The 15,967-nt window shown below is 41.1% G+C and overlaps 1 protein-coding gene across 5 annotated transcripts; it reads left to right on the forward strand.

Moving 5' to 3' along the window:
* Nucleotides 1-2,703: 2,703 nt before the first annotated feature.
* Nucleotides 2,704-12,400, forward strand: kmt5b (lysine methyltransferase 5B). Of its 5 annotated transcripts, none has more exons than XM_060070786.1 (10): nt 2,704-2,931; nt 5,264-5,513; nt 5,738-5,885; nt 6,011-6,176; nt 6,262-6,371; nt 6,552-6,718; nt 6,858-6,877; nt 6,979-7,115; nt 8,232-8,431; nt 8,847-12,400. In XM_060070786.1, the coding sequence occupies exons 2-10, from the start codon at nt 5,345-5,347 to the stop codon at nt 10,355-10,357; spliced, it is 2,628 nt and encodes an 875-aa protein (XP_059926769.1). In that variant the 5' UTR covers nt 2,704-2,931; nt 5,264-5,344; the 3' UTR covers nt 10,358-12,400. The 5 variants fall into 5 exon arrangements, with proteins under 5 accessions (XP_059926769.1, XP_059926768.1, XP_059926772.1 ...); XM_060070785.1 differs by lacking the exon at nt 2,704-2,931 and adding an exon at nt 2,938-3,308; XM_060070789.1 differs by lacking the exon at nt 2,704-2,931 and adding an exon at nt 3,326-3,453.
* Nucleotides 12,401-15,967: the final 3,567 nt, after the last annotated feature.

Genomic DNA, 15,967 nt, shown 5'->3' on the forward strand with positions numbered 1-15,967 from the left:
TTCTGCCTGCCTTCCTTCCTTCCTTCCTTCCTTCCTTCCTTCCTTCCTTCCTTCCTTCCTTCCTTCCTTCCTTCCTTCCTTCCTTCCTTCCTTCCTTCCTTCCTTCCTTCCTTCCTTCCTTCCTTCCATAATGCATGCACGAGAAATAAACATTGGTGCTAAAAAGTCACAGTGGTACACACAACGAGAAACCCTCCTACTTTCCTCACCTCAATTCCTGTGCCAAGTTATTAGATTATGAATAAAACAATCAATTGCACTACCAATTGCTCCCCAGTCCCACAGCTCCTACAATGGTTATTTTCCTGGCTGGGTATGGATTTTGTAAGATGATGTAAAGCTAACTTAATTTGTCTGAGCTTTAAGGAGTCTCTCCCATTTCCACCAAAAGAGCAGGGACAGGAGTGGTTTGAATTATCCTCATCACACCAATAAGTCATTAGCCTGCACAAGATTCACCTGTTCCAACATTGTACTGGCTACACTACCTTGATGTGTTACATAACTCACACAATTCTAACTTAAACTGTACAATTAGATTGTATATATACATACATAAATATTAATAATAAGTATGTTTTAATCATTGTATAATCCCATGAAAACAACAATCTTTGTTTCCAGTTCCTTAGAATAAGCCCTTTATATCTAGTGGCCTCTTTCATGGAGCACAGCATGTTTAACCACCGTGTACCTACAGTAGTCTAATTTAAAGTAAACTATAAATTGAAGGGTTAAGGGAACCCCCTGTTTAGAATTCTTATAAGGAAGGGAGCAGGTTTTTTTTATATCCCCGTGGCTAGGCTACACATTTGTGTACTCATTTTTTTGGTAGAGTTGATATGTACCGTTAAAATTAGCAATGTTGTATATGATGTATGTATACGCACACACCTTTGCGGTGACCGACAAGTGTCCAACAGCTTAAGCCTCTCTCGGCGTTCAAATCAAACGCACAAATACACACACACACACACACACACACACACACACACGCACACGCACACACACACACTGTGGTGTTATGCTATAAGTGTCTGAGAAGCTAAACCTTCTCTCGGACACCCTTCATATAGTTTTGTGAAGACAAGTTTGTGCTCTATTCCTTCCAACCAATCGGGTAGTCGACCTCACCTCTAGATGCTGTTAAATCTACACACTGGTCCTTTAATCGTCTTCACATATTGCCGCTGACAACCCCTCAACCAAAAATGCAGTAAATGTTGCTCTATCAACATTATTAGTTTGCAGACTCTGGTCGACCAATTGTGCAACATAAATATTGGAGTTTACTAAATTATTAAAATGAAAACACTGTTTAAAAAAATTGTTGAATCAGCTTTATGTGGAGCATTACAAGAAGCAGTTGAGGAAAATTGTGATGAATAAAATTATTTCACCACGTAGCCCTTTGGTGGTTTAAAAACTATAGTCCAGTAATTCCTGGACTGTATATTAGTGTTATATTAGGGTTAGGTGGCCTAATTTAGCACCTCCTCTTGAAGCGCTCATCTCTCTTAAAGTAGATGTTGGTCCTTATACCTTATTCCTATCTATTTTCCTTCCTACCTGTAAAACAGAGGACTAGGCGCTTGGGAGTTAACCAATGTGTCTGTATATATCTGCAGAAGATCCCCAAGAGATTATCTGGGACATACTTCAGGAGTAAGCGACACAAGGGTCAATCATACGAGCCATTCGGTCCCTGTACATCCTGCGTGAGAGTTGGGTCAGCTTTCTTGGCATTCTGGTTCAGTGTTGGACTCCGGCAAGGCTGTACTTTGTCTCCCCTCTTGCTAGTTATCTTCATTGACCTGAAATCAAGGAATAGCCATAGCTTGGATAATGTCCTATGTCAGGGCATCTCAGTTGTTCGCAGAGGAAGTTTTCCGCTTTGCTTTGTTGCGATCTCTATTGTAAAGTGGTTGGTATGCAAATTAGCATCTGGCCTTGGTTCTCTCCAAGAAAAGGATGGCTTGCAGAAGCGGCTGCAGTGATGTGGTATCTGAAAGGGAGGGTGTCGTTGAAGAGAGCTGAGCCGAAATTGACCAGTCGTTCGACGATTCTGTCTTCGTCTTTTTGCCACAAAGCATAAGGTTGCAGCTGAGATGGTTAAGCGTTAAGCGTGTCTCCCTTTGAAGGCGTTCCAAAGACAATCTACTGGGAGGAGAACCTGGGACTGACCCACGACTTGATCGAGGGAGAATATCCCCAAAAGAATAGTGGATCCCCCAGGATGAGCTGTAGAATGGGACAGCTACAGCTGTCCCATTCTACAGCTACTTGCCCTACTAGCTGGTGAGGAGGGCACAATAGCTGGGCTGGAAGGTTGAAGTTTAAAGCTAAATACAATGCTGCAGAATTTAGTGACAGGCAAGGTCAACTCCATATTAGTCATCTAGCCATCAACTTATCTTAAGTAAGCGAAAATATATATATTATTTTCTTTTTCTTTTGTTTTTGTTAGTTCAGGGTGCCAACACCAAGTGATCCTCTAACAATTGATGCTGTATGATTTCAGCCATTTTTTGTCTAATGAATGGATGCATTCTTTCATAAACCACTATATTTCGAATGAGCGTCTTAAAAACAGTATCATTGGAAATAATGCATACATGGTTAGAAGAGGAGACGTTGAAATCAAGTTTCGGAAAATAATTATATTTCTGCAGCAAAAATACTTTAATATGGCATAGGCCTAATTTGAAAGCGATGTAACCGCCACCAAGAGATAGTTGGGACGTGAAACCGAATACTTTCGGGTTGGGACGGAGAACCATACAAAGAAGCGTTGCGTTATCAGAAGCGTGTGTTATCGTCTTCACTTTCAAGTAGGCTAGATGTTACTAGTTCACTTGTTTCCCTGGCTCTGCAGTGTGCAAGCTGAATCTGTCGTTGCCTATCTACCACACAGTTGGTTTAGGAAAAGAGGTTTGTTTATGCAGCACTACTTTTGTATACGTCCGACAATTGTTTCTGGTCTCCTGGAAGAGTCTCTTTTATTTAACTTACACGAACTTACTGCGTTATCGCAATAACCATGGTTATAGATGGGGTTTATAATAACTTGTGTTTTATTTGAATCATAAGGAGACGAACGGTTGCGTATTTACTGGATCTATTTCTTTTGGATGGCAGTGCTGCGCCCTTCTCTCTCACACTTCTATGCTAGCCGCCATCTTGAATTTTAATGAACATTTTTGAAAAAATGTGTTTCCTGTGATATTATCAACTAGGGTGTCGTGTCAAATAGTACTGCTTTGTGGATAGGCGATTCGTTGTGCGTGTGTCCGTGGAGGAAACGCCTGGTGAGTATTTATTTGTATTGTTTCGGTTGTCGACCCACAACCCTGCCAACGCGTGAAAATGCTCTCAGCTTGCTGTTAATCACCACAATAACTAGCTACCTGCTAATGGTGTTTTGCGCAGGATATCTGCTTAATTTTTCTTAAGGTAACTCTGATTATTGAGTAGAAATCGACGACAATTATTCGAATGTATTATCAAACTAACTACGGCTATCTATAAACCGTGGGGAGGTCGGCAGGCAGGGTTGAGCGTTACTGCAGCTCAATAAGGTTCGTTTGTTGGACATAAATGTATTGCAATTGTGTAAGTAATTGTTTCTTCACGCCGTAGCCAGTCTTGATCTTGGTTATGTGGGTCTGTTTGTAAATCAGATAAATTGAAAAAATATATGGCATTACTATTTGTTATGTGTTATGCTACGTAGCCACAAGGGCTAACGAAGAATGGCCATAGTACCAGGTACTAGCTTGCTAAGTTCGTTGCTAGCTGACACTAACTGCCAGCTAATTTAAAACTTGACCAATACACTGACTTATCGGGGGCCAGTGGTCGCTTAAACTGAACACTTTGTCACGACCGATGGGAAGGGTTCGCTCCTTACGTTGCTTTATTAGTCTTTATTTGATCAGGCTTTACTGGTGGACTTTATCTTAAAATCTATTATGTCGGCAGGTGGGCTATAACTTGCTAATTTACGAACGACATCACCAAAACATCGATTCATTGTTCAGTTTCCAAACATCTTAATCCTAAACGTAACTAACGATCTAACGTATGTGTTATACCATCTTGCAAGATAACCTTAGCTTTGATTCGCCTGGCGAAATGCCGGTTTTGACTGCGTGTTGTATGGTCGGGGAGACTGCAGTTGTTAGCAAACAATGCCAGATTAATTGTTGGCTGATTTTGGCCTGGCCTTTCGTCTCGTTCAAGGAGTTGTGAGGAACGGCCTTCAGTGTTTTTAAACAGGCTAACGTTAGCTTTTAGCCAACATTAGTTTTAAATGGGAAACAATTGAGCCAAGACAACGCACACTTCAACTAAAATATTGTTTTGTTCTAAATAAACAACGTTCATGGCGTCACATGGTCCCCAAATTTAAATGCTTTCTTCCGGCATGGAAGATGGTCCTGATACGAATCTATTGCATTTGTCTGATAGCCAATGCATAATTTCAGACTGCCACTAAGTGGTGCTGCAGGACTGTTTCAATTTGACAATGTCAGCATGGTTTTGTTGTTTATCTGTCAGAACCATAGGTGAGAAGAACGTAATATGACTAAGTGTGACGGGTCTTTCCTCCGTAATATCTGTAATATTCTGTTGGCAAAACGTCCGATCATTGTGCCCTGCATAATGACCAAGATTAGCTGGACAAGGAATTTCCCTCAAGTTCAGGAATCTCAAATGATAAGGACATTGGAAGACATGTTTGTAATTAAGTTTATTGTTGTTTCCATGCATTTTTTTTAGTAAGTACGGTTAGCTTTCGGACCAGTTAACAGCGTGGCTGTAACAGCGTTAACAATAGGACTTGTACATCAGAATGCATCATTGGAGTTTTTGTTGGCGATACTCCACCATTGAGAGGACTCAAGAGAGTTGTAGTACTGTAATATCCTAAATCAATGTAAATACTCTTAAACCTAACTGAGATTTTGCCATTTCTTGCATTATAAATGCTGTGGCAGTTTGAAACACAACTTCCCAAAATTACAAATAAATTCAGGGTTACTTTCTAAATTATGAAAATAACCAAATAACTATTACTACCACTATTACTATTACTATTACAAAATAACCAACACAAGTCCTCTAATCATATGGAATAGATAGTAACATTGCTGTCTTCAAAGTGTGAAGAAGGCAGATTTCATGTAAATGGCTTTCTGTCCTTTTGCTTTATATGCTATTGAATTCAAGTAATATATTTTATGTCATTTTTTGCTTTCAGGTTCTAATTTGTAGGTTCCTATCTGAGAATTGTTTCTAAAACTCGGAGACTAAATGCAACTGGACCAGGGGGATTGTGGGCATGAAGTGGCTGGGCGAATCCAAGAACATGGTATTAAATGGCAGGCGACAAGGAAGCAAATATACCAGTGAGCAACCTGTGAGTCAGAGTCAGACTCGCTCTCAGCATTCACAACGGGCATCATTGCGACCCAGCAAAAGCCACCCCAGCAACAGGAGATGTAGCCGTAGTAAGTGGGCCATTTTACTTTTTTAATTCTATTTCATATACTTTGAAACCTGTTCCACTGCAGCCATCTTGTTGTTTTGAAATTATTAGCAATTTTGATGAGGTGTTAAACTCTTCATCACCTTTGCTAACGACCTGGGTTTATTGATACGAGTTACATAAATCAAATAATTGTATAATTATCATTATATACATTGCTAAATGGGAATGTTTTGTATAAAACAGGGTTTTCAACAGCCAGCCTCGAAGCAGAGAGGCGCTATGTTCCATCATCAGGAATGACTGCAAAAGAGCTCTGTGAGAATGATGACTTGACTACAAGCCTCATTCTCGACCCTTACCTGGGCTTTCAGACTCACAAGATGAACACCAGGTAAGTTGGTTAGTGTAATAGAAATGTCATCAAAGAAAGTTGTAGGAAGGAAACTCAAAGCATTCCATCCTTATTTCTATGGCGGGGTGCTATATTAAGGTTTATGCAATATTGTGTCACTATAGGTTTCGGCCAATCAAAGGGAGGCAAGAAGAGCTGAAGGAAATTATTGAGCGCTTCAAGAAACATGACAACCTGGAGAGAGGCTTCAGAGCCCTGACATCAGGAGACTGGTCAAGACACCATTTTCTCCACAAGACAAAAGCTCAGGAGAAGCTCTTCAAGCAGCATGTGAGACACTATCTCTGCCTCCACATTTGAGCAACTTCAGTGACTTAGAATAACCGTGAATAACCGTGCCCCATCTGTCCTTCAGGTCTTTGTTTATCTCCGAATGTTTGCGACGGACAGCGGATTTGAGATTCTCCCCTGTAACCGATATTCATCAGAACAAAATGGAGCTAAAATTGTGGCAACAAAGGAGTGGTAAGGGAACCAATTAGTAATGATTGTGTGTTGGAAGTTTAGAGAAGTGGATTACATTTCTGTGAATGGTTTCATTTATCAACATGAGTAGACAAAGTCTGTACTGTATTAAACCAATATATACGTTTAAATTATTTTGTAATATTTGCCTTATTCTAATTAATTTTTACCGTTCTGCAGGAAAAGAAATGATAAGATGGAGTACCTGGTGGGATGCATCGCCGAGCTTTCAGAGAGCGAGGAGAACATGCTACTTCGACACGGGGAGAATGACTTCAGTGTCATGTATTCCACACGCAAGAACTGTGCCCAACTCTGGCTCGGCCCTGCTGCCTTCATCAATCATGGTATCAGTTTTATTTTATTTTTCTGTTTTTATTCTGTAGTGTTACTCTTTAATTCGTCAATAACGTTTGTTTTTCTGTTCTATAATGGCACTATTTTCTTCCTCTGGCTAACGTTTTATGTCAACATTTCCTATTTCAGATTGCCGGCCAAATTGTAAGGTAAGAGTCTGTCCTTCATAGAATCCTAATGGTTTCTTGTCGTCCTTTATGGTTCTACTGTTTTCATATAGTCTAATCATTAATCTATATTGTCGTTTCAGTTTGTGTCAACCGGCCGAGATACAGCTTGTGTCAAAGTGCTAAGGGACATAGAACCAGGCGAGGAAATCTCGTGTTACTACGGAGATGGTTTTTTTGGAGAAAACAATGAGTATTGTGAATGCTATACATGCGAAAGGTGGGTAAAAACTTGTGTATTTACGGCCAGAAATGTCATCCTATGTTACTACAACCTTCACTGGATGCATTTTAGCAGCGTGAAACATACATACTTGAAAGCTACTTTCACATGTGCCATGCCCAATAGTATAGAATTCCAACCAAAATTATCCAAAAACGACCAAAAAAAAAAGAGTTAAGAATACTGTCAGGAAGTATATATTTCCCTCCCCTTCTCAAAAACCCAGTCCTGGTAATCATAATTACTGTTAAAAAAAAAAAAGAGTCCTACTTGTCGGCTCGTAAATCAACACTTGAAACTGGCGGTACATCCAGTGTGTGTGTGTGTGTGTGTGTGTGTGTGTGTGTGTGTGTGTGTGTGTGTGTGTGTGTGTGTGTGTGTGTGTGTGTGTGTGTGTGTGTGTGTGTGTGTGTGTGTGTGTGTGTGTGTGTGTGTGTGTGTGTGTGTGTGTGTGTGTGTCTGTCCTTTTTATAAACCCAAGATTGGCTCACTGCCCTCAAGTGCTCTGTTCCTTGTCCACACCCTAATATTCCACACTCGTGGAACAGATTGGGCAGAAATGGAATATAATATTCCTAAATATATTTTAATGGTTATAAGAAGCAGGCCTCTTCTGCGTTTCTCTAGAGGGAACACCTTTTTCATTTGTTAACATAAACACTATCCAACTTGTAAGCTATAACCTATAGTTCTTCAGACACTTTGAAAAATGTCATTGTCTTCAACAGCATCAAGTAGCAGTCAGGAGATGGTTGGGACAAAGGTCAGAAAGATAGTTGGAGTGCTTCGCAGTTTTGCTTTTTGTTGTACAGTGGGGGCCACAATGCAGCTACTACTTCAACATTTGTAAAGGTTATGGTGTCTTTCTCTCTAGGTATCTTTTTTGCCTTTAAGGACAGCTGACACTGCTTGGCATTGAGTCCACCAGGTTTTTGCAGAGCCTGGATGGTTTTTCTTCCTCTTTAATGGAAGAGTGTTTAATCTGTTAATCTGCAAAATATTGATGTTCACATTATAGTAGTGAAACGGTAAGGATGTGTCAGTGCAGGGATTTTCTGTTTTTAGGACGAATTTTCTAAACATTTGCTCATTATGTTTTGTATCTTTTGGCAGACGAGGTACTGGTGCATTCAAATCTAAAGCTGGGTTACCAGTGGAAGTACCAGTGATCAACAGCAAGTACGGGTTGCGGGAAACAGACAAGCGTCTCAACAGGCTGAAGAAGCTGGGCGAAGGGAGCAGGAGCTCCGACAGCCACTCGGTGGGCTCCCACACAGATGTGGACTCTCAGGAAATGCCAAAAATGCATCAATGTAAGTGTACCCGCAACATTAGAACAGCTTGAACTGATTGTGGGACGAAATAGGACCATAGATCCCCTCTCAAACTGAGCGCCCACCCTAAGTGCAACCATTAGAATTGTGAAACCTTTGTACCAAATGTGTAGCCAGAGGTTTTCATTCTTAAAATGACGCAGGCAAAGAATTAACCCAATGGGAGGAGCAATCTTCACTGTTAATTGCACTGTTTGCAACGTCATCAAAAGGGTCCTATTAAATGTGTTTTATAAAGCTTTGATTGTATATGCATATTATACAAATTGTGGCATTCCTTGTTTTTCTCGAGGTATCTGAACTATCAATTGTCTGACATACTTGCATCCAGTGATATCTTTGGTTATCTGTTTATGAACCAACTGTCTAACTTGTGTCTTATTCTTCCCTCTAGCTGTAAGAAAAAGAAATTCTCCAGGAATGAAGTTCACTAAAACCAGGACTCAAACTAGACAGACTCTTTCAAGAGCTCTATCATCTACCTCACCTTCTAAACAAGGTCACATAAACAATAACAGGGTACCAAAGAGACTAAAATCCCAATCAAAGCCTTCGTTAAGTAAAGTCCAATTAAGGAGTCGGCGGAGGAGTAGGGCGGAGCCTAAGGCGTTGGCCAAAGGAGAGACTTGCCGACTGGGTGTCAGGGACCCCAAAGTTTCGCTTTGTAAAAGCCTCAACGTTAAGAAGGAGAAGGACTCACAGGTGCTAGTGCAGCAGGCGATGGGACAACGGGGCTGCTTGACCCGTCATGCCGCCAAGGGGAGCAGTAACTTGCCAGGTGCACAAGGCTGTGATGGCAGCCAGTCTTCTTATGGAACTCGCAGGTCCACTAGAACCATGGTAAAAGCCCAGGAATCTGCAACGGGAGTCAAGCTGGAGCCCAGTGCTCTGGAGGGCTTCGAACCAGTCCCTGGTGGTGTGGTCATTAAGTCGGAGCCTGCTGACATGGAGGAGTACCTCCACCATGGGCTGGGCCTGGAGCAAGCCGTGCTCGAGACTGGCTACGCAAAGAGAAGTTCCTGCAGTGCACGCAAGCGGCCCTCGTCGCACATGCCGGAAAGGACAATTAAATGCGAGGACTCGTACGGAGATGCGTTGATGTCAGTGGGAGCCACTGCCCACACCGCTAACTTCACAGACTGCAGCAACGTCCGACTGTCCTTCGCAGACCGACACCGAGATTACAACGGTGTCAGCAACAGCAGCAAGTCCCAGCGCAGGGAAAAGGGCAAGAGCAGCTGCCGATCGCAGAGCAAAGGGAAGAAGAAGCGCCAGATCACCCGCTATGACGCCCAGCTCATCCTGGAGAACAACACGGGCATCCCCAAGCTGACCCTCCGCAGGCGGAGGGACAGCAGCAGTAGCAAGAACAACGACCCAAGCGAGGCCATCGGCTCGTCCGGCTCAGGCGTCAATCCCGCGTCTTCCAACAAGATCAGCATTAAGTTCAGCAAGGACCACGACAAGGACAAGGGCAGCTCGTACGTGGCGAAGTTGAACAATGGCTATACGCCCGGGGTCCACAACAGCTCCACAAAGCTCAAGATCCAGCTGAAGCGGGAGGACGACCCCCGGAGGACATCGCAGTCCAAGTCGGAGCACATCTCTTACAACGGCGACACGGGGCAGAGTCTAGAGGTCCGCGGCGGCGGTCATCGGACCCAAACGGCGATGGCGGAATCTTCATCAGAGGAAGAAGACGACGACGATGACGACGACGACGACGACGACGATGAGGAAGAAGATGATGATGATGAGGACGATTACTTTGATAATGAGTTCGAGGACGATTTCATTCCACTCCCGCCTGCAAAGCGCCTGCGGCTCATTGTGGGAACAGACTCCATAGACATCGATATCTCCTCCAGGAGGAGGGAGGATCAGTCTCTTAGGCTCAATGCATAAGCTGTGGAGCTCATTCCTCCACCCTTCATGTAAATAAAGAACCATCACTCACTAATCAACTGTTGTGTTGATGTAAAAGAAGTACAGTAATTAAACAAAATAAGTTGCTGAGAATTAAATATCTAAATCAACTGAGAAAAAAAAAAAAAGGGGTCTATTAACCTAAAACAAATTCTTTGGTTATTCACGTCACTTCTGTTCATAGAGTACATCAAGAGTTTGTTTTACGTTCAATTCGTCCCTTGCACTTGATAATGTAGAAAGTGTACAGTAATGGTGACTATACCGTCTGTCAGGGTTGGCAGAAATCTGTTCCCCCTTTATTTTTAGAGTTTGTCTATTAGTTTGTATTTGTGTGACACGCCATCCTTAATGTATGGTCTGTGTCGAAGCATTATTATGATCACTTGGTTCATTTGGTAGTACGTGCCATGTTTGCATTGCTCTGTTCGATTCCCAGGTAAAGAACCATTTAAATTCCATCACCGCATTAATGTAATGTAATTTACTGTGTAAGTTCAACATGTGTATGCAATAGAGTTCCATCGACAAGGAACCTCTTTTAGAATACTTGTCGACCATTCATGTAAACACAGTTGTAGAGCATTGTTAACGGAGATTAAATTTTCTTGATTCATGATCTAAAACATTAAAGGGGGATGAAACTCAATTTATTTTAGCAGACTATTCATGACAATCTAATAATTAAACTTTTTGCGGGGGGCAGCGGGGTGGAGGAAATCAGGATATCCTTGTGTACCCCGAAATACAAAAAACTGGGCTTTATTACACGGACCTTTAAAGATGGCAATGTCTATCTACAATAGCTCATAACCATTTATTGGAGAGGGTTAAGAGAAAAGCATTTTCAGTCAGTTTCATCCTTCTTTTAAAAATGTCTTGCAGTTATGATGCAATGAAATTATGCTGATTTTAAACAATACATCTTATTTTTTTATGTTCTACCTTGAGTAAATTCCATTGCTATCAAATATTGCTAGATTGTAGTGTATAGTTTTCATATGTCAACTTCGGCTATGGCATTCACATTGAGATGGACCAATGTTTTAATTACTGGTTCTCCATCTGGGAGCTACTGTATAATGATATCATGGTACAGTAGTTAAACACTAATCATTCAAATAGTCAAAACATGATTGCAAACAGTCCGTTTTTTCTTCTTCCATACTTGTCATTCAGAAACCATATGAATAATGTACAGAAAGACACGCTCATGTTCCAGGACTTCCATTCTAATCCTATCTCGTACAGTCAATTCGTAATCAGACTTGAAATTAAGTTGAGGACTTGCATAAGCACCTGTATTTCCTGTTGTGAAAAGTGCTAGTTATATGGCTCATTTGCCAATTATTTTTGTGTTGCAAGATTTGTAAGATCTACTTGCAAGATTTAGTCGAATGGATTAGTTATTGGCAATATATCGGAAGTTATCGTATTGTTTAGTCAAAGACCCCTCGTTTTTTGTCAAGAGCAAATAAGAGTTAATAATTAAAATCTGGAGACCCCCCCCCCCCACCTGTTATAGTTGTTAGATTCCAGCAGTCTTTCTGTACATTATTTCCCCGGTAGTAAAAGTAAACTGCCAAATAGATCAAGGGATCAACCAAGGTAAATGTTAACCCACTGTTTTCTTTCTTTCTTTTTCTTGTTATGTACTGTTCATAGCACCAGCAGCTGTTCACATTTCTGAATCTGGCTCGATATGTCCTTGTTCTTCTGTGGACGTCTCCATTCTACACTGTATACTGTTCCAGGTGTACTGTCTGTGGTCTGTGTCTGTCCACTAGACAGCTGTCAAGATTTCCTATTGAGTTTAAAAACAAACAAAAAAAACAACACAAAAACAAATGTGAATAGTATGATGACATTTTAGAGTGTTGCGTGGGTAGTGGGGACATGTTAAGAGAATTAAAAATGGGCAGTGATTATATTGTCCGTTATGTAAATCTTGTGAACACATCTTGTACTTATTTAACAATTTTGAATACTTGAAAACTATATAAAGTTTCTTTGTGACTCTTAGTTTGTGTTCCCTGCTTGGAGGTGTGTAGGACATTTGGTTTAGCAGATGCAAAGACTTTTTAGCCGATTCTTAAAAAATAGGAGATGTTGAGTTAGCCTATTGCTTAATCGGTTTATTTAGTTGTTTCTACATTACTAGCCACTTCAGCTATGAAGTTCCTGTCAGTCTTTTAGTATTTGTCCTTTATATGTATCAACACACACACACACACACACACACACATATATACATTATAAACATTGAGGTCCTGCCCTAAAATGCTTCAGGTCAAAAAATTTAATAAATACATGTATGTATGTAGTAGGGCCCGACCGATTCATCGGCCTGCCGATTTAATCGGCCGATTATAGCCTTTTTGAAAATAATCGACATCTGCCAAAAAGACGCAGATTACAACCGATTATTATTTTTTTTTTTTTTGAAATGTTATTGCGCTTAGTATCCTGCAGATTGCGCTCCTACTCGCCTAGCTAACTAACAACTTTAGCTGGAGTAAAAAAGAGGAGATTGAATTTTACCGTACAACATGAAAGCACGCTCGCTCAGGCAGCTGCGCGCTCACCTCACCAATGTACACAAGACGCGTTGTATGAGCATGTTGTGCCTGTTTTTCTTTAGGTCCCAGGCCATGTTAATTTATTATACTGTAGACTCTAACGGTGAGACCATACTGCTCAGCACGCACGTGTTAGTCACTGCTCACGAGCGCAGCACATTGGGAGTTATTTATTTATTTTACATTTTAAATTACACTAATTTTTGACTGTAAATGTATTCTAAAACACTCAAAGGTTCTGCATTCAATTCACGTATTCGTCAAAAGTGTTTAAAGTATATTTAAGGTATCAAAAACTGCGTTTTATATGCTTTTTTTTTTAATCGGCCGATTAAATCGTAATCGTAATTTTTCTCTGAAAATAATCGGCATCGGCACTCAAAAATCAATATCGGTCGGGTCCTAGTATGTAGGTCTATATATATTTCTTGGTAGTTATTCGCATGTTGCATCTTAGGACAGGACCTCAATCTTGAAGTAGTCTTGCTTTGGTTTTATTTGTTGAAGTATTGTTTGTGTTTTCAAAATGATAATTTCTAATCTATATCCGTAAATAATCTGAAATGCCAATTTACAGAGTTGTTGACGTGGAAGAGTATGAACATTTCAGACACTTCCATAATTAGGAATACCTGAAATATCATATTTTGAATAGTTTACTATTTCTCAGGTTGGATATCGAGTTTTATATATAGGCCTAATGCACAGGTGAAACGCATTGCATAATGCCCAGATGTATAAAATACAGCTTCTCATATCACCCACTAAAGTGTTGATGTCTACTGACTGACATGGTAGACATGACAGATTAAACAATAGTCTTAAACATTACCTGGGCATTATCTAATGGAAATGGGATATCATCTGTGTAACAGGTAAATATTAACTGCAAAGTTAATATTTTTTGCAGTTAATATTGGGGGTTGTCATCATACCCCATCCGACCACAAATTTTGACATTACTCATCGCTCACATCTATAATACTTCATGGATGTTTCCAAGATTCTCACTTTTACTTGCATTCCTCAGGATACTACAGGAGGAAATATGACATCACCCCCTTACATTTACTGCAATTGCGTTTTTAACCAGTTTGAGGATTCTATTACGTGCCATTGCATAAATCTATCCGAAGGAATTGTCAAAGTGATGTGCTGCTGATCAGCCGTCTGTAATTTTAGTCCACTGTCTAATCTCTAATGGGATTATTTGGAAATTACAAACCATCCAGCCAATTTCTTTCCAACTCCTACGACTCTTGATATTTTCCAAAGATTACGTATTTCGTGTATAGAAACTAACTAACTAACCCCTGAACCCTGTCAAGCGTCGCCTGGATCAATGGGAAGGGAAGAAAGGCATACAGCCTTAAAGGGGATCTCTCGTGAGCGAGGGCATCATGGCCCAGCGGGCCCTGTGGTTCTGTCATTGAAAACCACTCTGGGAGGTCTGTGTTCTCATGGGAGGCCTTCCCGAAACCTCTCCCAGATCTGGTCCAGCACTCGAGGGTTAAGCCTCCATACACCCTCTGTTGGACCTTTTCTGGAGAGCATGTCCGCGAACTGGGTCCACAACAGAAGCTTCTTGGCCATGTTGTGCAGGCTGTATTTTCTAAGATATTGCTCTTCTCCACCTTGAGGCAGAGTCAGAGATTTGAATAGGAGTGTCTCTTATGGCGTGCGCCTTTGAGGGCACGCACACCAGCCAATTGTCTAAATAGTTCAGGATCGAAAGTCCTGACGAGGCTAGGGGCGCCTGAACAGCATCCAACCCTTTTGTAAATGTCTGCAGCGCTAGGGAGAACCTAAACGGAAGAACCTAGAACTCGTACGCTACTCCCTCGAACGCAAACCTCTAATATTTCTGGTGCAACTGGCACATGAAAACTAAGGTTCAGGATGGTGAACCACTCGCCCCTGGAAATAATTTGAAGGACCTGAGCAGGTGAAAGCATCCCCAACAGAAGTACCTTTAAACAAACGTTGAGACCTCTGAGGTCTAGAATCGACTGAAACCGGTGTCCCTTTTTGGGAACGATTTGGAATAGAACCCACTGTGCTGTTCTAGAAGCCTTTTAAAGAAGGGACGCAATCTCCAGCCAGAAGACCTCCCGTCTGGCACAGACGGCCACGTTGGTGACCCAAATGCCCCTGTGTTTCGGAGGTTGGCATCGGGAACTGGAGCCTGTAGCCATCGAGAAGAGCTCTCCTGGCCCATGGAGACTCTAACAGCCTCTCCAAGTTGCCCTTTGGGCCTGGGAGAAGCGATCCCTTTTGTATGGGAGGGAAGCCAGACCTTATCTGCAGAGAAAATGAAACATGAGCTCACAAGATTCGTCTGGTAGCCAGGCTAGTTATGTTCTCAGTAATGGGAAATAATTGATGATAATAATCAATAATAAATAATTATTGATAATTGTAACACAGTTATCATTTTATGTATGTATGTATGTATGTATGTATGTATGTATGTATGTATGTATGTATGTATGTATGTATGTATGTATGTATGTATGTATGTATGTATGTATGTATGTATGTATACGTATGCTGGACATTCTATAACTTTCTTTCTTTTATTATTGCATCTTTTTATATTCCATGGGCCAACAACTGAACTTCTAAATAAAGTTATTATCTTATCCTAATCAGCAGGGGTCTTCTGTTCTTTTACTACATACTACTCTAATCCCAGCATTGTTCAACACTAACTGTTGTAATATATTTCCTTTCTTCGATCATACCTTACTGTTTTTTTGCCCAGGAGAACACAAAAAGAAAATGTCTCTTTGTGCTGAATAAGAGTCATGCATCACTTATAACTGGATTTACTGGAGACCTATGCAATGAAGGCTGTGGAGGTCTATTGTACTATACAGTGTTAGAGAGACCCTGACCTCACAGTACACCACACACACACACACACACACACACACACACACACACACACACACACACACACACACACAAACACACACGTGCATGCACACATTCACACACACAGGTCTAA

The sequence above is a fragment of the Gadus macrocephalus genome, chromosome 14, assembly GCF_031168955.1.
Source record: "Gadus macrocephalus chromosome 14, ASM3116895v1".
NCBI lineage: Eukaryota > Metazoa > Chordata > Actinopteri > Gadiformes > Gadidae > Gadus > Gadus macrocephalus.

Bases quoted from the DNA above. Each gene is read 5' to 3' on its own strand.
- kmt5b (XM_060070786.1), top strand. From the start codon at position 5,345: ATGAAGTGGCTGGGCGAATCCAAGAACATGGTATTAAATGGCAGGCGA. The intron at 5,514-5,737 runs GTAAGTGGGCCA...TGTATAAAACAG, and splicing joins CAACAGGAGATGTAGCCGTA to GGTTTTCAACAGCCAGCCTC. The intron at 7,116-8,231 runs GTGGGTAAAAAC...ATCTTTTGGCAG, and splicing joins GAATGCTATACATGCGAAAG to ACGAGGTACTGGTGCATTCA.